Source organism: Trichechus manatus, unplaced genomic scaffold (genome assembly GCF_000243295.1).
Source record: "Trichechus manatus latirostris isolate Lorelei unplaced genomic scaffold, TriManLat1.0 scaffold00016, whole genome shotgun sequence".
Lineage (NCBI taxonomy): Eukaryota > Metazoa > Chordata > Mammalia > Sirenia > Trichechidae > Trichechus > Trichechus manatus.
This window is the reverse complement of record NW_004443952.1, coordinates 27,041,431-27,068,518: the sequence shown is the minus strand read 5'-3', so window position 1 is coordinate 27,068,518 and position 27,088 is coordinate 27,041,431. Positions and strand designations below refer to the sequence as shown.

The window sequence follows — 27,088 nt, the reverse complement described above, 5'->3', positions numbered from 1 at the left end:
AAGGAGCTGGTTGAATGGACATGGGAAATCAGGGGTGGAAAGGAGGAGTGTGCTATCACAGTTGGGGACAGCAGTATGTATGTATAAATTTTTGTATGGGAAGAAATTTTAAGAAGATGGAAACAACCTAAGTGCCTGTCAACAGATGAATGAGTAAACAAAATGTGGTACATACGTGCAGTGGAATGCTATGCAGCCATAAAGAAAAATGGTGAGTTCTCAAAATACAACATGGATGAATCTGGAGGACATGTTGCTGAGTGAAATAAGTCAATCACAAAAGGACAAATATTGTATGATCTCACTATTATAAAAAGACAAGAATAGGTATACATACTGAAACCAGTGTTCACTAGTAGTTACTGGGGATAACGGGGGCGGGGGGGAGGAGGGATCACAGCAGACACCAGTTATTTTTGGTGATGGGAAAGGTAGCACCATATGTGGGTGAAGTATGCACAGCTTGACCAAGGTAAATGATATCATTAAGAAGTGTACAAGAAAACAAGACTTTCTGGTAAATGCTTTGACATATACAAGTTTACAACAATAGCAACAATAACTAAAAAAATGAGTATGGTTACAATGTGTATGTATATATGCATACAACTGAATAAGTATGTATATATGTGTATTTATGTCAGCATGTATAGATGTATCTATATGCAGGTGTATATATATGTAAGTGTATGCATCCATATATATTCATATATACAATAAAGCACATGGGGGCAAAAACACAGATACTTCTTAGACTTAATCAAAAACTTTGCAGGATTGGTTTACAGAGTATGAAGGCTTAGGACCATAGTCTTGTGGGACAACTTGATCAATTGGCATAATATAATACATAAAGTTATGTTCTACATCCTAGTTTGGTGAGTAACAGGGGTCTTAAAAGCTTGCAAGTGGCTGCCTAAGATAAAACTATTGGTCTCTACATGTCCAGAGTAAAAGAGAAAGAAGGAAACCAAAGACTCAGCGAAGAAACTAGTCTATAGAACTAATAGTCTACACTAACTACAGCTTCATCTACCCGGAGACTAGAAGAACTAGATGGTGCCTGGCTACCACTATCAGCTGTTCTGATCAGTAACACAGTAGATGGGTCCTGATAGAATTGGAGCAAAATGTGGAGCAGAACTCAAATTCTTAAAAAGTCTAGACTTCCTGGACGGGTTGAGACTGGAGGACTCCCTGAGACTATCGGCTTGAGCTATTCCTTAAACCTTAAACTGAAATGATTCCATGATGTCACCTTTTAGCTAAATAACAGCCCATAAAATAAACAATATCACCTGTGATACCTATGTTCCTTTAAAAAATCGTCTACCTAAGACCAAACAGTCGACATTTACTCTAAAGCAAAGATGAAGAGGCAAGGGGGCAGGGAAACTAGATTACTGAAAATGGAACAACCTGAATGGGAATAGTGAGAAAGGTGACACACTGTGAAAAATGTAACCAATGTCACTGAACAAATTGTGTAGAAATTGTTAAATAGGCACCTAATTTACTGTGTAAACTTTCTCTGAAAACACAATAAAATATTCAAAAAGAATGCTTGTAACAGTTAATAATGTTGGCTGCATACTTTTGGTATATACTCTATCAGGTTAAGGAAGATTCCTTCTATTTTTGTTAAATCTTTTTTTTTAATCATGAATGAGTATTGAATTTTAGCAACTGTTATTTCTGCATCTTTCTCAAATAGCTTTATTGAAGTATAATTTACATACCATAAAATTCACCTGTTTTAAGTGTACAATTTAAGGATTTTTAGTAAGTTTACAGAGTTGGGCAACTATCACCACAATCCAATTTTAGAACATTTCTATCACCCCAAAAAGATCCCTCATGCTCATTTTGTTTCTGCATATTTTAAAATGATCTTGTGGTTTTCTCCTTGAATTTTATTAATGTAATAAATGATATTTATAGATTTTTCTAATGTTAAACCGTCCTTGTATTTCTGAAATAGTTTTAACCATCATGAATTTTTTTTATACACTGTTGGATACAGTTTGCTAATAATTTATTTAGAATTTTGACATCTGTGTTTATGAATGAATTGGCCTGTAATTTTCTTTTCTTACACTGTCCTTGATTGGTTTGGCATTGAAGTTATATTGACTTCATAGAATGAGTTAGGAAGCATCCTCTTTTTCCCTGTTCTCTGAAAGAGTTTGTTTAAGATTGAAATAAACTGTTCTTTAACATTGGAGGAAAAGAACTGTGCAATTATCTATGTTGGATGTTTTCTTTGTAGGAAGTTTTAAAATTACTGATTTAATTGCTATAGGGCCATTCTGTTCTTTTGTTTTTCTAATTCTTTTTTTGGCAAGTTATATTTTTCTAGAATTTGTTTATTTTTTGTAGTTTTCAATTTTATTAGCATAAAGTTTTTAATTCTTTTTTTAATTTTCTTTTCAGTTCATGGTTATGATTCTTTCATTTCTGCCTTCTCTCTTTCTTTCTTGATTATTCTCTCCAGGATTTGTCTATTTTATGAGTCTTTTCAAAGAACCAAATTTTGACTTTGTGACTCTGTTAGACCTTTGCTGTTATGGATTGAACTGCATCCCTCAAAAATATGTGTTGTAAATCCTAACCTGTATGCCTGTGGTTATAATCCCATTTGGGAATGGATTGTCTTTCTTATGTTAATGAGGCAGGGTTAGTGTAGGGTGTGTCTTGAGTCAGTCTCTTTTGAGATATAAAAAGAGATTAATCAAAGCTAGCAAGCTGATATGGGGGAAAGAGAGATGCTAAGCCACATAAAGATTGCCTAGGAGCAGACGCTCAAAGTGACAAGGACCTTCCTCCAGAGCTAGAAGAGAAAGCCTTCCCCTAGAGCTGGCACCCTGAATTCAGACTTCTAGCCTCCTAAACTGTGCAAAAATAAATTTCTGTTTGTTAAAGCGAGCCACTTGTGGTATTTCTGTTATAGCAGCACTAGATAGCTAAGACATTTGCTTTCTAATTTGTTAGTTTTTGCTCTTATTTTTTATTGTCTCCAATCTTCTACTTTCTTTCCATTTATTCTGTTTTCCCATAGTTTTATGCTTTAGATTTTTGAATTCTGTTAATGTTTGTTTTATGGCCTAGTCCTTGGCCAATTTTTATAGGGTTCCTTGTGTTCTTGAATCTGTAGTTGTTGAATTCAGGGTTCTATTTATGTTCAATAAATCAAGCTTGTTAATTGTGTTTTCACGTGTTTTAGATTTTTGTTTTTATTTCTTTGCTTGACCTATCAGTGATTGAGGTGTGTTAAACTGGTGGATTTTATCAATTTCTCCTTCTAGAAATTTTTTAGGTCAATGCAAGTTTAGATTATAATATCTTTCTGGTGAAATGAAGGTTTGTTATTTTTGTAGTGACCCATTTAAAAGTGTGTGTGTTTAATCTTAAAGTTTCTTTTGTCTGTTATTTATTAGCTACCTCAGCTTTTTGTTATAGTATATGTATCAGGCAGGGTTGGATCAGAGAAGCAGAACCACTATGAGTGATATAGCATAAGAGAGTTATTATAAAAATTAGATTTTACACAATTGTGAGAACTGGTTAAGAACTTTATACAAACCCATTGTTTTTGCATCTGTTGTTGAGCCTAAAGTCACTATAGGTCAACATGGCTGGCGGTCAGGAAGGAGACTTGGACATGAAGTGGGGAAGAGCTAGGATAAACTGGAACCCATGCAGACAAACTGAAACCTGCATCTGTCCCATTGCCTCTGATCTTGATAATATGGACGACCTTCAGGAGAATCTGGTGCCCTTCACCAGAAAGCTGCACGTACACCTGGCTCTTTCATTTGTGTCTTCCAAATCTCATGCAAAATTTCTCTAGTATACCTGTTGCCTTGATTCTGACCTCAGTTAGGAACCCCTTACCGTTGCCATAGAGTTCATTCTGTCCATAGCGACCCTATAGGGAACTACTTAGGGAAAGGAATTTTGGGAAGTGTAGTTTCAGCTAGTTGACAGTGCAAAACCACAGTATCTTATACCTTCTGTAGAACAGTTCAAGGATCTTGGGACACCTTAACTGTGATTTGTCCCCTTCCAGCTTAAATGCTATTGCTTTCCAATATTTTAGTTCTTTTCTTAATTTTACAAATTAAAAATTATAATTATTTTATATAGACAATGTTTGCTTACATTTACCTCATATTTACCATTTTCTTAGCTCACCATTACTTCTGCATCACAGAGTTTCTCTTTGTCTCTCTGTTCTGCATTCTGGGATGTTTCCTTTACTCTATCTTTCATGTCACTGATACTCTTCACCTGTGTCTAATTTGCTATTTAACACATCCACTGAGTTTTTTATTTTAACAAATACATTTTTCCTAAATTTTATTTGTTGTTGTTGTTGAGAACATACACAGCAAAACATACATCAATTCAACAGTTTCTACCTGTACAATTTAGTGACATTGATTACATTCTTCGAGTTGTGCAACCATTCTCACCCTCCTTTTGAGTTGTTTCTTACTCGTTAGCATAAACTCACTGCCCCCTAGGTTCCTATCTAAACTTTCAAGTTGCTGTTGTCAGTTTCTCACCATACAGATAGTTCTTAAAATAGCATAATGCTCAAGGCAGAACATTTTTACTAAATTATTGTTTAGTTTTAAGGTGACTTCAGGGGATATTTTTGGTTTAAGGTTTAAAGATTATCTTAGGGTAATAGTTTTAGGGGTTCATCCACCCTCCATTGCTCCAGAAAGTCTAGAGTCCATTAGAATTTTAAATTCTGTTCTGCATTTTCCCCCTTTTGATCAAGATTCTTCTGTGGAATTTTTAATCAAAATGTTCAGTAATGGTAGCCAGGCAACATCCAGTTCTTCTGGTCTCATGGCAAAAGAGGCAGTTGTGTTTCCCCTGCTTCTTGTTCTAAGAATTTTATGGTTTTAGTTTGCACATTTAGGTCCTTAATCCATTTCAAATTTGTTTTTTGTGTGGTGTGAGGCATGGATCCTATTTCATTTTTCTGCATGTGGAAATCCCATTTTCCCAGCACATTTATTGAAGAGACTCTTCTTTCCCCATCGAATGGACTTAGCACGTGTGTCAAAAATCAGTTGTGTGTTTATTTCTGGACTCTCAATTCTATTCTATTGGTCTATGTGTCTATTGTTATACCAGTACCAGGCTGTTTTGATTACTGTAGCTGTATAGTATGTTTTAAAATCAGGAAATGTGAGTCTTCCTACTTTGTTCTTCCCTTTCAACATTGTTTTAGCTATTCGGGCCTTTTGCCATTCCATATAAAATTGACAGTAACAAATATTTTTATTTGTTACATTTGTCTAGTCATTTTTTATAATCTGTTGTTGCTTGCTTATTTTGATGACTTCACATTTTATTTTAAAAATTTTGTTTATAATAATTATTTTTTATTCTTTAATTTTTTATTCCAATTCTGAAGTCCTGGGAGTTAAAATCTGTTGTTTGTTGTTTCTATTGATTGTCTTTACGGTGGTTTGTTTCCTTGTATCTCTTATTGTGAGTTTATATTTAATTTACCTTAATCTGAAGGATACCTGGAAAACTACATTGAGGGTGTTTCTCACCAGAGAAGATATACATTTGTCTCGTGTGTGTGTGTGTTAGCAGTGGTGGTGGTAGTAGTGGAGGAGGAGGGACAGGGAGCCAGGGATCACTATTAACCTGAGATTATGTTATCCCCCTTCTGATTCAGGTTGGAATTTACAAGTTTAGTTCCTCCATCTTTTAGCTAACTTAAGCCTTAAATTCCTGCTTATAGTTCTGACATTGGCATTTGTCCTCAGGGCAATCCTATCTTCTAAGTGTACTTACCACTCACCTCCATGAGAATCCAAAATAAAACAAAAACAGACTTTTATACAGGATCTAGTTGTTTTGAAGCAGGATGGCCCATCAGAGTTTCTAGACCATCATACTGCAAGAAGCAGAAGTCTTTCCTTCATTCTTATTCTACTGCTCTCTGGTTTTTATTCCTTTTCAATCACTAAAGGTGTTCCGAGCAGTTACCAAGACTTACTATGCCCAAGAGATCCCTTCTGATGTCTGCAACTTTTGACACCACTTCACTTTTCTCTAAGAATGTTCTCTTTATTGGTTTCTCTTTTATTTTCTTCCTATCTCTCTGATCATATTTTTCTGTCTCCTTTTATGGCTCTTCTTTCTTTATCTACCTATACCACTTAAATATTGATAGTCCCCAGAGTTATGTCCTTGGCCCTTTTCTTACTCATTGACAGTCTCATCCACCCCTGTGACTTCAGCTACCACCTACATGTTGATGATTCAAAATCTACATCTGTAGCCCAGATCTCTTCCCTTTGCTTCAGATAAGTTTCCACCTACCCACCAGATACCTTTCCCTGGATGTTCTCATAATATTTTCGTTCCAAAACAAACTCCAAATACCTCTCTAATCCACTGTTCCAAATCTTAGTTGGTAACACTACTATTCCTCTAGTTGCCAGAGCCAAAAATCCTGGAGTCATCCTAATCTCTTCCCTCTTCTTATATTCAGATGATGACCAAGATCTGTTGGTCTATTTCTTAAAATTCTCTCCAATTAAATGTGGAAAAACAAGTACTCTCATATTTTGCTGGTGGGAATATAAATTGTTACAGCCCTATGTACAGCAATTTGAGATGTATATCAAAAGTTTTAAAAATGTGCATACCCTTTCAACAATTTCATGTCTAGGAATTTATTTAAGGGAATAGTCAGAAATATGTACAAAGATATATGTACAAGAAGGATTACACTAGCAACATTTTATAAATAATCTAAATTTCCAATAACATAAAATTCCTTAAATACATTATGGTACATTCAGAAGATGGAATACTATGCAGTCATTAAAATCATATTCTAGAATATTTTGACATAGGAAAATGTATCTGATATATGCCTATGTGAAAAAAGCAGGATTCAAAATATTAGTTCAATATGACATTATTTTTATAAAAAGCAGTATTTGCTTCCTAAAAGGCATATCATAAAATACTAACAGTGGTTATTTTGGGTCACAGGATTATGGATCTCTTTTCCTGTGTGCTTCTCTGAATTATCCCCATTTTCTGCATTAAGCATGTATTTATTTCGTAATTAGGAAAAAATGTGTTATTTTAAAGATTCTCACCTAAAATATTTCTTTTTTCACTGCCACAGTTTCTCCTCACCTCCTACCCACATTCTCCTCCTTCATCCTTCACCACCTTACTGGGCTTCCTGCCCTCAGCCCCCACTTCCTCCACTTCCCTGGCACTATGGCAAGAACAGCCTAACTCACAATCCAAACATGACACTCCCAGGTTCAAAAGCCTGGAGCATCATGTCCCTGCTCCTCAGGATATCCTGAGAAGCCCTTTGTGGTCTGCAGCTCCTCTCCTACCACAGGGTTAGGCTCTTCCTCTGCTCTAGCAGTTCTCAGTTCATGGTGGGTCCCTGCCCTAGGCTGCCTTTTCTCAGAACTCTTCTGCTGAAAGCCTCCACCTCCTAGATCACTGTGTAGACCTGCCATTCGAGTTTCAGGAGTACTTTCCCCTTTCTAGTGCTTCTGCTGGTGCATGCTCCACACTGGGCAAGCCAACTTTATTTACTTGTTTGCTGAGATGTCCTGGAAGGCAGGGTTTGGCCCTTCATTTTTGTACCCCAGGTGCCTGGCACATGTAGCTACAAAGTTTTCCTGGATGATACACACAGGTAAATTCTCTGGCAGAGTCACAAACTCACAGATCCTTTCTCCCTTTTGTGAAAGCTGCACAGACCCACTTGGTCACCCATCTTCAAGCACCGACACAAGGAGACAACAATGAAATATGACTATAGGACGTTTTCTGGCATATCCCACAGGCACACACCATTGTAGATGGAGTCCTGCCTCAGGGCTTTTGCACTTTCTGATCACTCTGTATGGAATCCTATTTTTTTCAGCTCTTCACATGGCTAGTTCTCTCATCTTTCTAGTCTCAGCTCAATGTCACCTTGAGAATGGTCATCCATGACTTCCCTATCTAAGTAGCTCTCCCTGGTTCCTTCCATTTCTATTACTGTTTATTTCCTTTACAGCATTTTGGACAATTTATAAAAATATTGTTTATTCTTTATTATCTGTCTCTCTCCACCTCCTATCCTGATGTAATTCCATGAGGGCAGGATCTTATACTATTTACCATTGTAAATTCTGTGCCCCTAGGCAAATGAATAAAATGCATACACACCGACACATAAAGCTACAAATAATTGCAATCACATATTGACCACCACACATCACCAGTCATCCAGATATTCATGGCCATACATTCTGGCCCGTCCCCCCTCCCACACCAACCTCCACTTACCGGGGTCACAAACTTGTTGGCCTCCCAGGCCCACAGAGGTGGGTCCTTATAGACCTCCTTAATAGAGGTAGGAGCCCTGTAGGAGTCACTGTAGGTGCTGATGGGCGTCTTGGTCTTATGGGAGAAGAGAAACATGGTGGGATGTAGGGGATGCTGTGGTGGGCTCTACCAACCAAGGGCTCCTGCTGAATTGAACATCAGTGACCACTGCTTCCGCTAGGCAGCCCACACCTCCAGCCTGGCAGGTGTCCCTAGCTGCTATGATCCCCTCCTGTGGGAGATCCCTCAGCTTCCCTTCCTCACCACCTTCCTGCCACCACCCTACCCTGCCTCCCCCTCCAGGATGGGCAGTGCCCATTGTGATATCATATGGCTCAGCACCATCTCTGGGAAGGTGAGGAGACTCAATTCCCTCTTTACCCTCCCAATTCCTTCCTGCCTCAAGCCCTTCAAAAGAGACCAATTTTCAAGAGTTCAGAGGGCCCCTGGAGATCTTCTGAGCTTCTCACTTTATTGAAGAGGAAACAGAGTTTCAGAGGGGTCAAGTGACTCGCTCAGCGTCATGCAGCAGGTCAGTGGCAGGCCCTGGCCTGGGAATCCATGGGTAGAGGAGGAGTGAGCTGTGCATTCAGAGAATCAGTTCTCTCCCCTTCCCAGCCCACCTGCCCCTTGCCCATACCCCAGGTAGGGAGCTGAGGCTGGCTTGTTTGATGCCTTTAATATTATTTGTGTTACACGATACACAACCAAAGATGATGGTCAATACTGCGATGGAAATGTTAAAAAAAATATTATACACGGCTCATGTCTTTCACACACCTTCCTGGAAATAAATTAGTGAGCACGGAGAAACCTGGCTGGGTGGCAGCCACAGCTGAGAGTAGAGGGAGTGTTAAGGCAGTATCTACAAGGGGGAATGGTGGCAGGGGGGCAAGCTAAGGCCTTGATTCTTCCCCTCCAGCCTCCCAGACAGGGAAAGAGGGAACCATGCACTCTCCCCAGACCCAAAAGCTGCCTGCTGTCAGCTTCCTACCTCTCCTGTCATGCGTACACTGCCTCAGTCTAAAGCCCTTGCTTGCCAGGGGTCAGGTATGTCCTGTTGGGAGGGAGCTTTCCCTGGTTCCTCAGGGCCAGAATCACACAGCAAGTGAGCAGCAAAGGCAGCAGTCTAAGTGAGCCCTGGTAGGGGCTCTGCCTGATAAAGAGGTACCCATGTTCTGGAAAGGTGAGTCAAGGAGCCCGGGTGGTGGTGGTAGTGGGAGGCCTGGCTCTGGGGCCCAGATGACGGAGTGGGGAGGGATGCTGACTGGGGCAGGGGAGATGGGCACAGATGGGGGCCAGTTTGAACTTTGTGGGCCCTGTAGTTGCCTTCTCTGTCCTCGCCTTCCTTTGAAATTTTTCCCATCTAACTAGGGTACCTGCACTACAGGAGGCAGGAGTGGGTAGAGGGAGTAGAGGGTAAAGAGCTGCACCCCAACATGTTGGAGTTGACAGCTCCCGAATGTGATGCAGGGAGAGGTGCTACCCTTCCTAAGCCAGCAGCCTCCCTCCCTCCTCTCACTACCCCCTCTTCTAGCCTCCCACCTCCCAGAACTGGCATCCAGAGTGTGGACTGTGGGTATGTCCATTGCATGCTTGCAGCATTTGAGTGGCATACATGAGAGTGGATATGCCAGCATGTTGGAGTGTCAGCACAGAGGAATAGGGAGTGTACACCTTGGCCCCAGAATATGAGGTTTGTGGGGCATAGGCCTGAGCAGCTTTAGGCTATCTACACTATCATTTTCCTTCCCGTGGGGGCAGGTCTATATTGCCCAGCACAGGGGAGGGTCCCAATCACCTCCTCCCTCTTCTTTTTCATCCTTACCTTTCCTAACCCCCACCTTACAAACCAGCAGCAGAAGCAGAAGCAGCAGCACACACATTCTGACCCACAGACGCCCTGTACAGCTACACACACAGTAGACATCCCCAGACACATACACACATTCACAGACACACACAGAGACATATGTATTCCCAAACAGATCCACTTAAAACTGCCCCCTCCCCTTTCCACACAGAGACGCGAACTGAGGGAGCCCCCTAGGTGTACTCAAAGACACAGAGAACTCCCCACACACCTCCGCAGAAATTCCTCAGGTATGAAGGGACCGTAAAAATAATTGCAGCTGCTGCTCATTTTACAGCTGAGGAGACAAAAGCCCAGAGAAAGGAAGTGGCTTGCTGAAGATCACAGGGAGAGTGTTAGAGCTGGGATCAGAACCCGTATTTCTAACTCCCAGCCCAGGACTCTCAGTCCATTGAAGTGCTGAGCAGCCTCTCTTGTTACCAGACCACACAGACACTTGGCTACCATGGACTCTCGCATCTATGACAGAAATGGACACATGCAGATACAGACACCTGGAGAGACAGGCCCAACCCCAAGAACAGACTCACACCGGACACATTAAGCACACACATTCTGCCAGGCTCTCCCTACCACACACATGCAGCCACTCAGTTGAGCTTGCTTCCTCGCAGATTCTTGCTGGGAATCAGCCTCCAGAGAATCTTGGGTTGGGGTGGGATGGGAATGGGGTTTGCCAGGCCAGCCTTAACCCCCTCTCACCTGCCCCTTCCAGCCTGAGACAGAGACCAGAGAACAGAAGGATGGGAAGGGGTGGGGCAGAGCGATGCATTGGATAGGGGCAAGTGAGGACGTATTATATCACCCCAAACCCTGGCCTGTCTTCAAGGCCCACCTTACCCTCCCCCACAATCCAGAGAGCAAGGAAAGGGGTGAATGGGGCAAAGAGGAGAAAAAAAGGCCTCCTCTTGATGTGATCAAGATGGTGGGTAGGGGGCCAATATCCCGCTGAGTAGCTCTGCCAGGCTTCCCATCCAGAGATGAGGGGATAAATGCAAATAGGTTCATGGACCGGCAGGGGGCACGTGGAGGGGCTCCGAGGTTCTGGGCCCCGTCCCCAAGGCCCGGGCCATTCTCCCTCCAAGCCCCTTTCCGTGACAGGCCGAGGCTAGGGGTTCATGGCTTCACTGGGGTGGGGCCAAGCCCCTGGCTTTGTGATCCCTCCCCCTACTCATTACTCTTGGCCTCCCTGCCACCCAGTTCCCCCTCCTCAACACCAGACTGCAGCCTTGGGGGCGGCGGTGCAGGGTGATGGGTAGGCCCCCCAAGAAACTGAAAAAATAGCCCCCACCCCTCCTCAGCCCCCGGGGTGGAGAGGGACCCGGTTTTGGTTTCTCCGGCTCCATGAACACACAGAGGTACACGTCCTACCATAGGAGGAAGCAATGACTGTTACGAGGTTGCGGCTGTAGGGGGCGCCGGGCGGGGGACAGGCGGACGAGCTGGGGAGGTGTCCGCCCCTGCCCACCCAGCCTGGCCGGCTCGGACCTGCCCCTGCGGCCACGGCGGCCCCGCCCGCTACTGAATATGGCAGGCGGTGGAGGACGTGGCCTGGCAGCACATGCAGGTGGGGTTCACGGACTTGGGGGGTATGAGGTCCAGGTCCTCGTCGTCGGGGATCTCGTCTAACCGGTAGCCATCCTTCAGCAGCTGGATGTTCAAATCTTGGTTGATCTGCTGTAGACAAAGGGTGGGGGAGGAGGTTAGGCTCCGGCGGCGGGTAAGAGACGAAACCCGGGCCCACGTGTGTCCCGCCCCAGGCCCGCCCACATGTCAGTCCCATCCCACTCCAAGTCTCTCAGCATCCCCAGGCTGCGCCCCATTGAGACCCCACCTCATCTCGGACCTCACTTCCTTACAGGCACAGCCTCCTGAGGCCCCCGCCCCACTACATTCTAAAGTCAATTTCTTTTCTCATCTCAGGTCCTGCCTTTATTCGGGCCCTGCTCCTACCTCATTCCCGCCCCCATAAGGTGTCGCCTGTATTTCACACCCCATCCCATCTAAGAGCCCTGCTCTGATCTCAAGCGCTGCCCCATACCTGAGCTCCCGGCACTTAAGGCCAATGTCTAACCGACTCCCTTCTTTCGGACTCTGTCCTATCCCAGCCCCCCCACCGCACCCCACCCCCATCCCCAGTCCTATTCTAGGTCCTGCGTCTCTACTGGGCTCCCTATCTTTGCCTATTCCTCCTCTCGGTGTGATTTGGCGTAGGCCCCAACCCTTCTCCTTGATAGAGGTGATCCTTCTCAGGGTGTCTGGGGCAGGAAGGGGTGGGGCCTCACCTCAGCAGAGGAGTAGCCAGAGGAAGAATATCTGGACATGTCAAAGTCGTCATCGCTGGCCGTGGAGGAAGGAGGACAGAGAGGATGCGATTCAGGGGAATTAAGTAGAAAATCCCCTACACCCTCCCATCAGTCAATAATCCACCCCACCCTCCACGGCCCCAAATAAACAGCACAGTCTAAATAAACACTGAGCTTATTGAGCAAATGCAATTTTAAGACAGGTTCTCTAGCCCCGCCCTTCTAAGTAAATTGCTAGGGTTAACCCCCTTCTAAACAGAGCTGCCACTCCTTCCACTTCCACCCCCGCCCCTTTTTCCGGGCTCAAAGCACCCTGGTGTGTTGGGTTTTTCTGAGGTCCAGGTTTGTTCCTAGCGAGTAGGGCTCCTCTCTTAGAGGGGGCAGAGCATTAAGCGTTGCATCCTGCTGTTCAGGGACGACATCAGGGCCCATTCTAGCAGCAGCCATTGGCTCAGTTCTCCCAGGACAGCAGCATACTGCGCCAGCCCCCCTTTCCTCTCTCTGCTTCCCCTTTCCCCAGTTAAAAAATCCCATTCCCTGGGGGATTCAACCTTGGAGAGCCCCCTGGCTGTCTGAGGAACACCCCAATTCCACAGTACAGCAGGTGGGGCCTGTACAGCCCACTTGTGCTCATACCAGTTTCTGGCTTGCCCAGCTGTCCCCAGGCCCCATACACACCTGTCTGTGTCAAGGGCTACCAGTGGCTTCTCATCTGGGCTCTGGTCAAGCGAGGAGTAGCCTTTATTGGGTACGACCAGCCTGGGTGGAGAATTTGGGGGTTGGAGTGGCAACTGGAGCACACAAGCCTGGCAGGGGACTGGGTTGGGCCCAACCCCACCATGTCCCTCCCTCCCTCCCCACCTTGGATCCTGTTGAGGCTCTCTCCTTTTGGAGAGGAGCTGGACCTAAGGAAGGAGGGAAGAGGAGGAAGCTCAGGACCAGCAGAGATAGGTGCTGACTGACAGGGTCCAGGTGGGGTAGAGGGGTGTCTACCTGGTCCGGGCCATGACATTGTTCTTCTTGGGTTGCTGGTTGACAGGGCTACCCATGCTGCCATTCTTCAAGGAGCCCTTCCGGGCCAGCTCCCGCTGCTTCTCTGCAGGGGAACATGGGAAGGAAGCTGTGTCCTGCCCCCAGGGCCACCCCACCTACTGCTGCCCCTCCATTGTGAAACCCCTTGCTTTTCTAGGGACTGAGGCTGTGACCCCAACTCCAGACCCCTGTGGAGACAGTACTTGGCCTTGCACACCCTGAGACACATAGTTCGGGGTTGGGGAGGCAAAAGGAGGCTGACCCCTGTCCTTCCAGGAGCCACAACTCCCATGTGGGGTGGTTAGTGTGTGCTTGATGCCAGGGAAAGGCTGGGGAGGAACAGATGATCACAGAGACATGGAGTAGTCAGGGAAGACTTCCTGCAGGTGACACCTTGAGCTGGAGAAAGGAGGGCATTCTAGGAAGAAGGGATAGTATGCACAAAAATGCATTTAGAAGTGACCATAATAAATGTGGATCTGGGTGGGATGGAAGGGTGAAGAGTGAGGGAGATCAGGTCAGAAAAGTAGGATCCATTTATTCAGTCAATTAGTCATTCAACAAACACCTTGTGTTACTAATCATGTATCAGGTCCTATGCTAACTGGCTGGGGGCTCTATCTGGTTACAAACTCAGAGCATGAAGGCCTTGAATGTCAGACAAGGGATTTTGGAATTAATGCAGACGGCAAAAAGGAGCCACTGAAGGTTGTGGCGTGGAACTGGCTGAAGGGAACTAGCAAGGTAGGGGACCGGAGGCTGGGGGAAGCCCCTCTGGCCATGCTATCTGACTGATGCTCCTGACTCCTCTGCCAGCCCTTGAGTTCTCCAAGGCTCTGAGCCTACCAGGTTCATGGAGCTGGCCATCAGGCGACCAGCTGCCAGGTGTGGCACTGAATAAGTGTGGGAAAAGATCTTGCAGGAGAAGTTCTGGGGACACTGGCCTCCCCTCTCTTCTCTCAGCATCTGTTCCCAGCAGTGGCTGCCCAGGTCCTGGGGGAGGCCCATCTGCCCTTTCCTACTCACCTCAAGTAAAGTCCACATCTAGGAAAACCGACTGTTGAGTGGAGAGGGATGCTAGGAGAATGCTATATCATAAAAATAACCATGAATTCCATCTACTGTGACTCACTTTGGGATTTCCTCTGACTGCCATGTCTCTGAATCTCTCATCTCCCAGTCTCTGCCTGTCCCTGAGCGTCTTCCTTTTTGCCACTGTTCACCTGGCTCCAGCTTCTTTCCAGCAAGCGGCAGCTGCCATTACCAAGCCAAGCCTCTAGAGGGTGCAATTTGCCTTAAAGTTCCTGGTGGTGATTTTTGTCCTTAGTGAAACTGGGACAAGGTTGTGAATTTTCATGTGGAGCTTTGGTGGGAATGTAATGGGAAGAAAAAAAGTTACTTTAAAAGCATGCTGCGATTGTTTGAAATAGTGAAAAAACGCAGACAATAAATTGGCAAAACCAAATTATGGACCCTGGTGGCACAGTGGTTAAGAGCTATGGCTGCTAAGCAAAAGGTCGGCAGTTCAAATCCACTAGCCGCTCCTTGGAAACTCTATGGAGCAGTTCTGCTCTGTCCTATAGGGTCGCTATGAGTTGGAATCTACGGGACAGGCAGTAGATTTGTTTGTTTTTTTTTCTTTTAATTAATTAATTTATTTTTTTATTGTACTTCAGGTGAAGGCTTACAGAACAAATAGTTTCTCATGAAACAGTAGTACACATATTGTTTTATGACACTGGTTAACAACCCCACAACATGTCAACCCTCTAACTTCTCAATCTTCTGGGTTTTTTTGTTTTTTAATGCAACCATTAGGAGCCCTAGTGGCACAGTGGTTAAATGCTTGGCTGCTAATCAGAAAGTCAGTGGTTCGAACCCACCAGCCGCTCTGGGGGAGAAAGATGTGGCAATCTGCTTCCATAAAGATTACAGCCTTGGAAACCCAATGGGGCAGTTCTACTCTGTCCCATAGGGTTGCTATGAGTTGGAATAGACTCCACAGCAGTGGGTTTTGGGTTATGAACCATTTAAAACAATGCAGTGATTCTCCATACACTGACATTGCAAGGAGCTCCAAGACATTAATTGGAAAAAAAAAAAGTTTTAGAAAATGTGTGCAGTGTGATACCCTTATGTCAAAATGCAAAATAGAAGTAGAAAAAGTAAAGATCGGAGGGGAGTAAAGGAGAACTTAGACTTGTTAAATTACTTGTATTGTTAAATTTAAAAATAACAATAAAACTGGCTGCAGTTTGAGTCTGATGTCCTAGGAAGATGAACAAATTTCACTTAGAGAGAGAACTGCTCTCCTGTTTAGAAAAGCAGCTTGAGGGGCTCCCTGGATGTGGTGTGGAAATAGCTGAATAAAAGAACAGGACTCTGCAGAAAGGAGTCTGAGAAGCTACAGAGGGAGAAGGTTTTAGAATAGATGGGAAAGGGCACTTGGGAATGAGGAGGAGTCCAGTATATGGTGGGCAGCCTGAGGAGAAAGATGGACAGAATGCCAGAGATGGCAGAGGAGTTCTGAAGGAGAATGATGACCTATATTTCATTGTAAGCTCTTTCCTGTATGCACTGTATTGTAATTTCTCTCTGTGCAACCACATTTTTAGCAAAAGTCTGTGACACACAGCAGCAGTGGGTCAGTGAAACTTTGGGCCCTGAAGGAGGGGGCAGTGTTCATCACAGGGTGAAGTGAGAACACAGCTACAGGGGCTGTGGCGGATGGTCGAGAGCCGGCTGACTGCAAAGGAGCAGGCTGCAGTGTAAACTGACTTGAGAGTGGACATGAGATAAACTCCCAAGGAAAGGTGACCCTGGAAAGGAGAGGCGGGAGATGTTTGGGTTTACTAAGAAACTAAAAGAAAGCCCCCCAAAACAGCAGCCAACCAGGCCCTGAGATCTCCAGATGGGCTGAGGTTGGAATGGGAAGAGAGGCTCAGTTTCTAGGCTTTGAGACCCTCATTCCTTTCTATCCTTCAGACATACTAACTGATAGCCCACCTCTAAGGCAGCTTCCTGTCAGCCTGATCCAGTGTTTGATGGCACTTCCAAGCCCTCTGTGAGCACTTCTAAGCCCTGCAGCTCTCTCTTGGAATACCTGGAGCCTTCTTGGCCTCAGAGATGCCTCCTAGAGTTTTGGGCTCCCGCAGAGAACTGTAACTGCCCTCTCTGCCTTGCAGGAGATAAGGCGCCTGGCAGTGCCAGTGACTTCGTGGCTTCAGTCTTGGAATCATCTAACCTGAGTTGGTTTATCTGTGGCACCTCATTGCAGACCCAGCCCGGAGCGCCTTATCCACTCCCAACATCTCCCTCACCCCCCAGACACACTCACCCAGCTTCACTTGGAGCGGGGATGGTTTGTAATTCATGGCTACTGACTCACCCTCCCGGGCATCGCAGTCTCCGTCTGAGATGGAGGCGGTGGCTGGGTCCTGTGAGTAGAAAGCAGAGAGAAAGAGTTGTTAGGAAGTGAACAGAGGGGGCTGCTCTCAGCCCTGAAGTTGGCTTTCCCACCAGCCCTCTGGGTTACTGGAGGCATTCATCCCTGGCCTGGCCGCAGGGAAGGGATTGCGGGGAGGGGCCAGACCCATCCGTTGATGGGAGAAAGATTCTGAGCTGGGTAGAAAAGCCTAGGATCTCAGCCTCACTTACACGCAACTGGGTGTCTGTCTTCAAAGTCCTGTGTGATCCAGCCTCCTCCAGAAAGCCCGCCACAATGCCTTAAACCCACAGGACCTCCCTCCTTCAACTTAAAGCCCATACTAGTTGCCCTGCTCTTCAGGGCCCTTCCTGTGTACTTATTTGGACAGGTCTTTCTAGGTTCCCATTGGTTGAAGTCTGGATTGAGGTCAGAGTAGGTGCTCTTTGAGTCAGGTCTTCTCTCTCACTGGTTCCCCCGCCCAGGATCCAGAGGACTGACTGGCCAAGCCAGGCCAGACTGTCGGCCTCAGCCACTGGATAATAAAGAGTTCTAATGAGGACTCCCATTTCATAGATGAGTCCTAAAGAAAGGCTCCTGGAAGAACCCGAGGGGTCAGCTGGGTGTGGTAGGAAAGAAGATAAATAATGGCAAATAAGCTGATAGCCAGTTAGTCCTGTGCTGCCCAGAATGCAAAACATGGGGCTTTGACACTACAGAAATGACAAAGGTAGGAAAGCATGCATCTGCATATTGTCCAGGGTCTGCAGCCTTCTCAGTCTCCCTCACCACCCTCCTCTCACTCACCTCCCTCTACTGCGCCGAACGAACCCTGTCCAGGATCCTAACCTAGCCCCACCATTCTCTCCAAAACACCCCACTCCTCTGCTCCAAGATTCAAGGCCCTGGCCCACTCTTACCCCCAGGTGAAAAGGGCTAGAGTCATGCACATTCTCCTGAGACACTGATGAACAACTATTAATATAGGTACTGCCATCCTAGGGGTCTTTGCATTTTAACCAGGGACTGCAGAGTGGTAGGCCTAAGGCATGAGGCTTCCAGAGGAGATCCAAGGCTGCTGCCTGTTTTGCCTCTAGAGATGCGGAGAGTAGATAGACAGGCAGATAGAATGCCCCAGGACTGGCCGACAGTGTCAGTTCTGGGGATCTGGGAGAGTCTGGGTGACCCACAACCATTATGGTGGCTTCTGTACCTAATGTTTGAGAGAGAAATCTTGATCTTGTCTTTGCCCCTTCAGGCCATCCAGAGCCCAAGGCCCTGGATGGACTCTGCTGCCAAAATGGTTTGTGAGTTGCTCAGGGCAGAACCTGGACCTCCTTCCTCTGCCCTGATCCCCACCCCTTAGCCATGGTGAATGCAGAGGGGGGCAGGAGGCTCTGCTCAGAAACGGCCCAGCACCACAATGCCTGAATCTCAGGCAAACTCAAACCTTTACTGTGGGCTTCCTGTTTGTCTTCCTTGAGAAATGCAGCCAATGCACCATGACTATCACACAGCAATGTTATAGGGGAGATTAAATGTGAAATATTAATGAATATAAGTATCAGAAAGGAATCTAGGCAGAAGGAAGCGTCTGCCTCCAAGAAATCAGGGAGAATTGAAAATGCACCCCAAGAACATCTCACAGGTGTTAGCTAGATCCAGAACTAGAGTGGGGCTTAGCAAGATTATTACTAAAAACTCAGCAGAGACAGACGTTGCAATGCATCTCTAACAGCAACCCATGTTCCTGCAACCATTCAAACAAATTCTCCAAAGACTGCCAAGAGTGACTAATAGCCCAATCTCACTGTTTTTGGGACAGAGTATATGGGCTCGTGGCCAGTGCAAAGTCAATACATCTAGAGGAAGAAAAAGTGTCAGAGGAGTCCTTAGAGTTAGTCCGGCCCAGTGGTTTTCATTCAACTGTGTTCCCCGAGCCCTATGCCTTGGGTGAGGCTGAGAGTGAGGAGGAAACAATAGAATGAGGGTCTGGCTTCCCTTCAACAAGAGTAGATCCACTTTTAGTTCATTTACATATCAGGCTTCCTACAAGATTTTGGTTGTAGAAAGGGTTCTGTTGCTTAAAAAAAGAAACAGGGGAAAAAAAAAGGTTACGATCCATTGATCTAATCCAACCCAGGCTTTAAAAAATATGTTTTATTAAGGACATTACTGAACTTACACTAAAGTAGAGAAAATAGTATAATGAGATTCTGGATGTCTATCACCAGCTTCAACAAATCTCAACTTATCAACTCATTCTTTTTAAAAATGAGGAAACCTAGGCTCAGAGGGGAAGTGTCTTACCCAAGTTCATTGATGGAGTCAGTAACCTTTTAAACTATGCAAGAAGGGGCATAAGGAAAGAGAGAATGACTAGGACATGGAGCCAGAGACAAGGCCCTCTGGGAGGCTGTTCTGTCCCTGCAGGCCCAAGCATCAGTCTGTATACTAACCTCTACCTTTCACTTCCTGTCCTACAGCTGTACTAGCTCAAGGGTTGTACTAGCTGAAGAGCTGTCTCTGGCCTTAACTTGTGGGAGCTCTGGGTAGCAGAGGCTGAGACTCAAGAGACCAGGAATGCAGATAAGCAGGGTGGAATTGGAGAATAGGACCTTCAAGGTTCATGCCCAGAGGTTTTAAGAAGGGAGGGGCCAAGAGAAGTAGCCAGAAGGATTGCTTTCCTGGATGACCAGCAGAGCTTTACAATCTCTGATAGGACTCTAAGGGGACCAAAAAAAAAAAAAAAGACTTTGTAATTCCAGATCAATGGGCTCATCTGATTCTCACAATTACCCAGTAGACACTGTGATTGCCTTCCCAACATTCAAAGTATTACCCTCCCCCAGTTAGGCAGACTATGTGGCCTAGGTGGGCTGACCTCACTCCCAGTGCTAAGGGGATGCATTGACTAAAGGCAGACAGTCTACATAATCCCATCCTTCTTGTCACACTGACTGAAAGACAGATTGTAATGATGAAAAACAGAGACTCTGGAGCCAGATTGCCTAGGTTCAAATCTAAGCTTCTCCATTTACTAGCTATGTGATCTGGGCTTCAGCTTTCTCATCTGTAAAATGGGACTGATACTAATACCTATGTCAAGCACTTAGAGTGGTGGTGGTGACCCTGCTGGTATTTGAAATATTGGTGGCATGGCTTCCAGCATCACAGCAACATGCAAGCCAACATAGTACGACAAACTGACAGACAAATAATGGACTACTGGAAATTCAAGCCCAATTCAGAAGAGGACGTGGAATGAGGGATATCACTGATAATGTCAGATGGATCTTGGCTGAAAGTAGAGAATACCAGAAAGATGTTTACCTATGTTTTATTGACTATGCAAAGGCATTCAACTGTGTGGATCATAACAAATTATGGATAACATTGCTGAGAATGGGAATTCCAGAACACTTAATTGTAGTCATCTGGAACCAGTACATAGACCAAGATGCAGTCATTTGAACAGAACAAGGGGATACTGCATGGTTTAAAATCAGGAATGGTGTGTGTCAGGGTTGCATCTTTTCACCATACTTATTCAATTTGTATGGTGAGCAAATAATCCAAGAACCTGGACTGTATGAAGAAAAATGTGGTATCAGGATTGGAGGAAGACTGGTTAACAACCTACGATATGCAAATGACACAACCTTACTTGCTGAAAGTAAAGAAGACTTGAAGCACTTACTGATGAAGATCAGAGACTACAGCCTTCAGTATGGATTACACCTCAACATAAAGAAACAGAAATCCTCACAACTGGACCAATAAGCAACATCATGATAAACGGAGAAAATATTGAAGGTGTCAAGGATTTCATTTTACTTGGATCCACAATCAACACCCATGGAAACAGCAGTCGAGAAATCAAATGACGTATTGCATTGGGCAAATCTGCCGCAAAGGACCTCTTTAAAGTATTAAAAAACAAAGATGTAACCTTAAGGACTAAGGTGTACCTGACCCAAACCATGGTATTTTCAATCACCTCATATGCATGTGAAAGCTGGATACTGAATAAGGAAGACCAAAAAAGAATTGGTGCATTTGAATTATGGTGTTGCTGAAGAATATTGAATATACCATGGACTGCCAGGAGAATGAACAAATCTATCTTGGAAGAAGTACAGCCAGAATGCTCCTTAGAAACAAGGATAGGGAAACTTCGTCTCACTTACTTTGGACCTGTTATCAGGAGGGATCAGTCCCTGGAGAAGGACATCATGCTTGGTAAAGTAGAGGGTCAGCAAAAAAGAGGAAGTCCCTCAATGAGATGGATTGACACACTGGCTGCAACAATGGGCTCAAACATAGCAATGACTGTGAGGATGGCGTAGGACTGGGCAGTGTTTCGTTTTGTTGTGCATGGAGTCGCTATGAGTCAGAACTGACTTGACAGCAGCAAACAACAATAACAAGCACTTAGAATAGTACTTGGTACCTAATGAGCACAATATCAGTGTTAGCTGTAAAGTTGTTAGTGTAGGTTCAGTGAGGACCACACAATAGTGGATAATGTGCCTTGGGAGTGACTGGCCTACAGCTGCAGCCCTGGCTTATGTGTGGAGAGATACCTGTGGAAAATATGCTCCCTCCACAGGGTAAGGAGAGGACTGACCAGGGGGCATCATGTCTCCTCTCTCATTCCACGGTGCTACATTTCCCTCATTTATTAACAATGCTAGGCTTGGGGCTCACAAAGAATAGAAAATAGGCCCATGCTTAAGGAGCTCCCAGTAATTATCAACAAAGGGAATAAGAGCCATAGAAAAGTAGAAGGAATATGATGAAGTTGATGGTGATCAGAGAAAACTTTACAGAGGAGATACTTAGAAGGTCTCAAAATATCACTTCAGTGAGTTTAAGAGGAAGGGAGAAAGGACATTCAGGAAACAACATGTGCAAAGCCTCAGAAGCATGAAACTAACATAGTGTATTCAAGGAACAGTCAGTATTTTACATAGTTTAAGCCTTGAAGGTAGGATGAAAAGTGGCAGGAAATAAAGTTGGTAGGGTCAGGAGGGCTCAGATTATGATAGCAGGTGGGCCTTGATTTTGTTCTTTATTCAGGTGATGGGGAGCCAATGAAGCCTTAAGCAGGGAAGTAACATGGTCAAATTTGAGATGGAGAAGGATCCCTCTAATAGCCTTTTGGGAGATGGGTGGGAAAAGAAAGATACTGGAAGTAAGGATAATTAGGAAACTACTGAACCAGTGCCAGCAAGAGATGGCAGGGGTCTGAACAAAGCAGAAGCTAGGAGGACAGAAAGGAGGATATTAAGAAGGGTAGAATTAGCAGCCTTTAGAGATAAAATGTAGTAGTCTAGACATCTGGGGTAATTGGGAAAGAGATGCTAATTACTAAGACAGACAATGCAGGAAGAGGCATAACTACACTGCCAGGGAAAACCCAGTGAGTTTAGTTTGGGACATGTTGAGTCTGAGGTGTTTTTTGGCCATCCAAAGGATATCATTAATCTGTAAGGTTTGAGGTTTGGGAACTCAGGAAAGAGGTCTGGGCTGGTGGTGATGGAAGGCATCGAGAAGAACATGCCCTCTCAGAATGAGCAAAGTGGAAAAAATAAATAAAACAAGGATGGAGCCCTGGGTAACATCCAACCTCAGGGAATGAGTGGAGGAAGGGGGCTGGATAAGAGCAGAAAGATGAGATCTAGGAAGGCACTCAAGTAGAGTTTTAAGATGGAAGAAATCAAGTGTCAAATAATTAGATGGGTCCTTAATGTAAAGAAAATGTTTAGAAATAATGAGGTCATAGGTGGCCTCAGTGAACACAATTTTAGTTGAAGAGTAGGGGCAAAACCCAGATTACAGGGAATTTAGGAGGGAATAGGAGATGAGGAAGTAGAAACAGCACAGACTGTTATTTCAAGGATCCAGGGTGAGAATGGAAGGAAAGAGAATGGGTGACAGTCACAGGCAGTGTTATAGTTGAATTTCTTTAGAACCAGGGAACTGGTTCTGACACTGTCCTAGACTGAGGGGAAGGAATCTGGGTAGAGAGGAGCTGTTTGATGGGGCATGGTTTCTAGAGAGTCAAGAGGAGATAGAACCAGAACCTTGGACCACAGGAGGAAACTTCTTACTGAGATGGAAGGGAGGTAAAGATGAGTGGGGGATGCGGATAAGCATGCAGATGGAAAATTGGGTGGAAAGTTGAGGAAGTTCATTCCTAAAAGCCTAAAATTTCACTGTCATATAGAGGGCCACTGGCCCTTTTGTCAAAAATAGGCAAAGGAAGGGGATGAATGCTACTGGAGGGATTGGGGTGGGGGGTACTTGGTGGCTGCCAAAGAGTGAGAGGAGATCAAACTGGCTGGGCTGTCAGCTACAATCCTCATCTTTTCCATGACCCAGCAGCCAGGATGAAGGCGCTGTCCCTCGTGCTGAACAAGCTTGTCTGTCTTGTGGACTGAATATGGATGATTCAAGGCAGAGACATTCTATCTCAGCTTTCCCATAGGGAAGGATACCTCTGTTCTCACCTCCAAGCACTAATTCTTAGGAAAATGGGAATTGAAATGGATATAAAGTGAGGTATTAAGAGGCAGATTGCTCAAATCAACCTCATATAACCTTTCTTCATAGAACATGCATGAATTTCCCTCTAGTTTTAGGAGGAAGTTGGGGGAGGCATCTCTGAGTTGAGAAATTCTGGAATAGAGTCAAGTCTGTACTCTGTTCACTCTCTCTGGGTAAAATCAGGAAGCAGGACAGATCTAGAACAGGAACCGAGTGAGCCAGGAATGAGGACAGTGCTGATAAGGAAACAGAAAGCAGGGGAAGCTTGGGGTTCAGGTCACTTTCTGTCAGGTACGGGCAGAAAGATAGAGCGTTATAGATAAGCTCTGCTTCTGTCACAATTTTTCTAGAGGTCTGAAACTACCTGTGGCTGTGGTACTCCCCCAAAACACCTCTTGGCAGTGGGTGGAGAAGCATGTTTAGATACCACGTTTAGAGGTGGCAGATCCAGCAAGTACAACTCAGTGCGTTCATTGATTGCCCACAGCTGGGCAGAAAACTTACCTCCTGTCCAAGAACATTCAGTGGCAAGTTAGGCATTGGTCAGACTGCTCTACTTCCCTGCAGATGGCTGTTCATTTAGCCTCTAAGGTATTCCCATCTGTCTTTAACACCACATCTCAACATGAGAACCATTCAGCCAATGGCAGCTCTTATTCTGTGGTATGACCTGAAGTCACAGCTCACACACACAGGCCATTTCCTGAGTCCCATTTTGGGGCAGCTCCCACTTTTGTTGTCCGTCTCTCCTCCAGGAGCTGCCTGTGGTGCCAGGCAATTGGCCAGGCCTTCTATCCTGTTGGAACATATGAAGACAACTAGGGGTCCCATTTATAGGGAAGGACAAAAGTCTCTCACAGGGATAAGATCTTTGGGGGAAGAGCTGGAGGAGAATCATGGAAATATAAGAGAGACAATCTCCCCCAAATGTTAGTGGCTCTTACAGAGTAAAATAAGAACAAAAAAGCTAGAGAGAAAGGTTGTGAAGCCTGAATTTGGCACATGGGGCAGAGGATCCCGGCTAGCTCAGGAAGGCCTCTCTCGTCAGTCTCAGTCTCCCCAATCGTCTAGGTTTTTCTCTAAAAGAAGCCTCAGTTCAAATAAAGCCCACACACTTACTGCATGCCCACTCTTTTTCCAGCTCTGGACTAGGTGCTTGTGGTACAATGCAGAGGAGGAAAGCACTTTCACCCACACCACACTTCTGCAGAGCATTTTTGGGGCAAAGTGAAGTTCACCAAAAAGAAATGGAAAGGATTTTCATGCTAGGGCTAGAGTTTGGGAACTCAAGCTGGTCTTGTGAGTAGTTGAGGATCTTCTGTCTCTTTAAACAGCTCCTAGGATGGAATTCATTGTACCTACATACACACAAAACAACAACAACCCCAAAAAAAACCACTGCCAAGCCTTGGTATCTGTGGTGGCTGTCATTGGGAGAACCAAAATGAGGGGGTGTAAAGCAGCTGCTGACCTCAGGCCTAGTAAAAATGCAGCTATGGCAAGTTTAAAAGATTTTTCTATTATAAAGTCAAACATACTAAATTAAAAAAAAGAATTACCTTTAGTTTCACCACCTAGAGACAACCTCTATTAACATTCTAGTGTATTTCTTTTGACTCTCTTGTGTATAATACAGTAGCAACACTCTAGGGTTTCCCTTCTCTGGGATTTTGTGCTGCTCCCATCCTTATGGTCACAGTGTTGGGCCTCCAGCAACCATGTTGGTTCTATGTGGTCCCACCCCTCTGGATATGCTTGGACTAGGTGGAGCCAATTAGAATCTCCTCTAGAATTGGGAACTGGGGAATGTAAAGCTCAAGACTGTGGAGTAGGTGGTAGAGAAAGCTGTTGGGAGGGAGATAAGAATAAAGCTGACATTCAGAATGAAACAAACACAAGAGATGGAGAGAATGCTCCCTAAGTTTCAGGCTCTGGCTCTAGAACCCTTCTGAGGCCTGGCTACAAGCCTGCCCTTAGATGCCATGAGACACCCTAGTATCCTTATAGTGTGTTTTCCTTTCTAGCTTAAACTAGCTTGAATTGAATTTTGTTACTGTAACCAGAGTACCAACTAATGCACTTGAATAGAAAAACATTAAAAAACAAAACAAAACAAAAAAAAAACACTGTATCCTGAATTCTGTATTTTTTAAAAATTAGTATTAGAACATAATCATCCCTTCATATTTTTACAGAGTTTTTTAACCAACACTTTAGGCTGCATAATAATCCATCTGGGGAATGTTCAATAATTTTTTTTAACAATTCACTTATTTTTGACATTCAAGTTTGTAATTTTTCACTATAATAAATAATGCTATACTGAAATCCATATATATTTGCACTTAGGATCATTTCCTAAGTAAAATAGAATTACTAAATCAAAAGGCATGAGCATTTTTTAATATTCTTGATACATATTGCCAAACTGCTTTCCTAAAAGGCTCATTCCAGTTTACAGTGCCTCCAGTCATGACTGAGAGCCATAGCTGGTTTTTAATATTTCATTTCTCACTGTGTGCTGGGGAATTTCAGGTCATCACATCTATCCATCGTCTTCCGAGAGCTCTCTGCTCCAGTCCTCATTTACCTGGTTCCCTCTGGGGAATCTTCTTTGAAAGAACAGAATTTCCTCTGGGCATCACCTGCTAGACAAAATACTCCTTACTTGAGGCCACCAATTAAGAACGAAAGAAGGGAAGATTTTGTCACATGAAGCTTGGGAAGGACTCTAAATGGAGCACCAGTACCCTTGGTCACTGGCCACAGTGCTTCAGTCAGTTTTTGGCCTGTGCCAGCATGTCAGCTCTGGGAACCAGGACAGTAATCTCAGAGTCAGGAGGCAAACCTCAAGGAGTGGGTCTTTCTTGCTTTCAGACTTATGGTGGGAGAGTTAACCAAAATGGCTCTGGAGTTATCCCAGCTGGAGTGGAAGCTCCTATTCTTTTATCCATCATTTAGCTTTCAAAAATAGCTACTCAGAAACAGGAAGAGAAAAGGATAGTTAATGATTTGAAGCTAGCAACTGGGATGACCAAGAACTGGATTCATTTCTGAAACAGGGAGACAAGGGACCAGTGAGTTTTGAAAAAGAAAATTTAGAATCTTGCTTTGTCTTCTCCATAGTTAGGAGTGTGCTTGTCCCAGGTTGATGTGCTGCTATTCATTCCCATTACCACTCACCTGGAAACCCTGTGACCAAAAAGCCTTTGTTTGTGAGATAGGATGACAAATACCTTAACTCAGTGACACTCACTGTAGCAACTGTGCCTTGGGGAAGCCTGTGCATACAGGCCTAGGAGACAAGCCTCATGACCCAGGTGGTAGTAGCCAGAGCCAGAAATTGAGAAGCCTTGGTATTTTCTGGGTGGCCTTACTTGGCCTAGCCTCTGACCTTCACCCCAACCCTTAAGCTCATTCCCAGAGCCAGATGTTGAGTAGGCTCCAGCCTTACTCTTTTTTAAATTTTTTCCCATACAAAAATTTATACATACATTGTTATGTGACCCTAAT

The 27,088-nt window shown here is 44.7% G+C and overlaps 2 protein-coding genes across 7 annotated transcripts in view; both read right to left on the bottom strand.

Annotated features, from left to right (window-relative positions):
• SPMIP6 (sperm microtubule inner protein 6) overlaps nt 1-8,708 on the bottom strand; it is a 27,168-nt gene extending 18,460 nt beyond the window's left edge. The window contains exon 1 of one of the 2 annotated variants that reach the window (XM_004372324.2): nt 8,350-8,708. In XM_004372324.2, the coding sequence (XP_004372381.2) occupies nt 8,350-8,484 (135 nt within the window). In that variant the 5' untranslated portion in view covers nt 8,485-8,708. The remainder of the gene's footprint in view (nt 1-8,349) is intronic. The other variant, XM_004372323.1, reaches the window with a different exon arrangement.
• Nucleotides 8,709-11,490: 2,782 nt separating this feature from the next.
• FAM219A (family with sequence similarity 219 member A) overlaps nt 11,491-27,088 on the bottom strand; it is a 58,959-nt gene continuing 43,361 nt past the window's right edge. The window contains exons 2-6 of one of the 5 annotated variants that reach the window (XM_004372321.2): nt 16,937-17,036; nt 13,561-13,663; nt 13,246-13,326; nt 12,547-12,601; nt 11,491-11,935 (exon numbers count right to left, since the gene is read on the bottom strand). In XM_004372321.2, coding sequence (XP_004372378.1) covers nt 11,780-11,935; nt 12,547-12,601; nt 13,246-13,326; nt 13,561-13,663; nt 16,937-17,036 — 495 coding nt within the window. In that variant the 3' untranslated portion in view covers nt 11,491-11,779. Of the gene's footprint in view, nt 11,939-12,546; nt 12,602-13,245; nt 13,327-13,560; nt 13,664-16,936; nt 17,037-27,088 lie in introns of all 5 variants that reach the window. The other 4 variants (XM_004372320.2, XM_012554390.1, XM_004372322.1 and 1 more) reach the window with 4 other exon arrangements.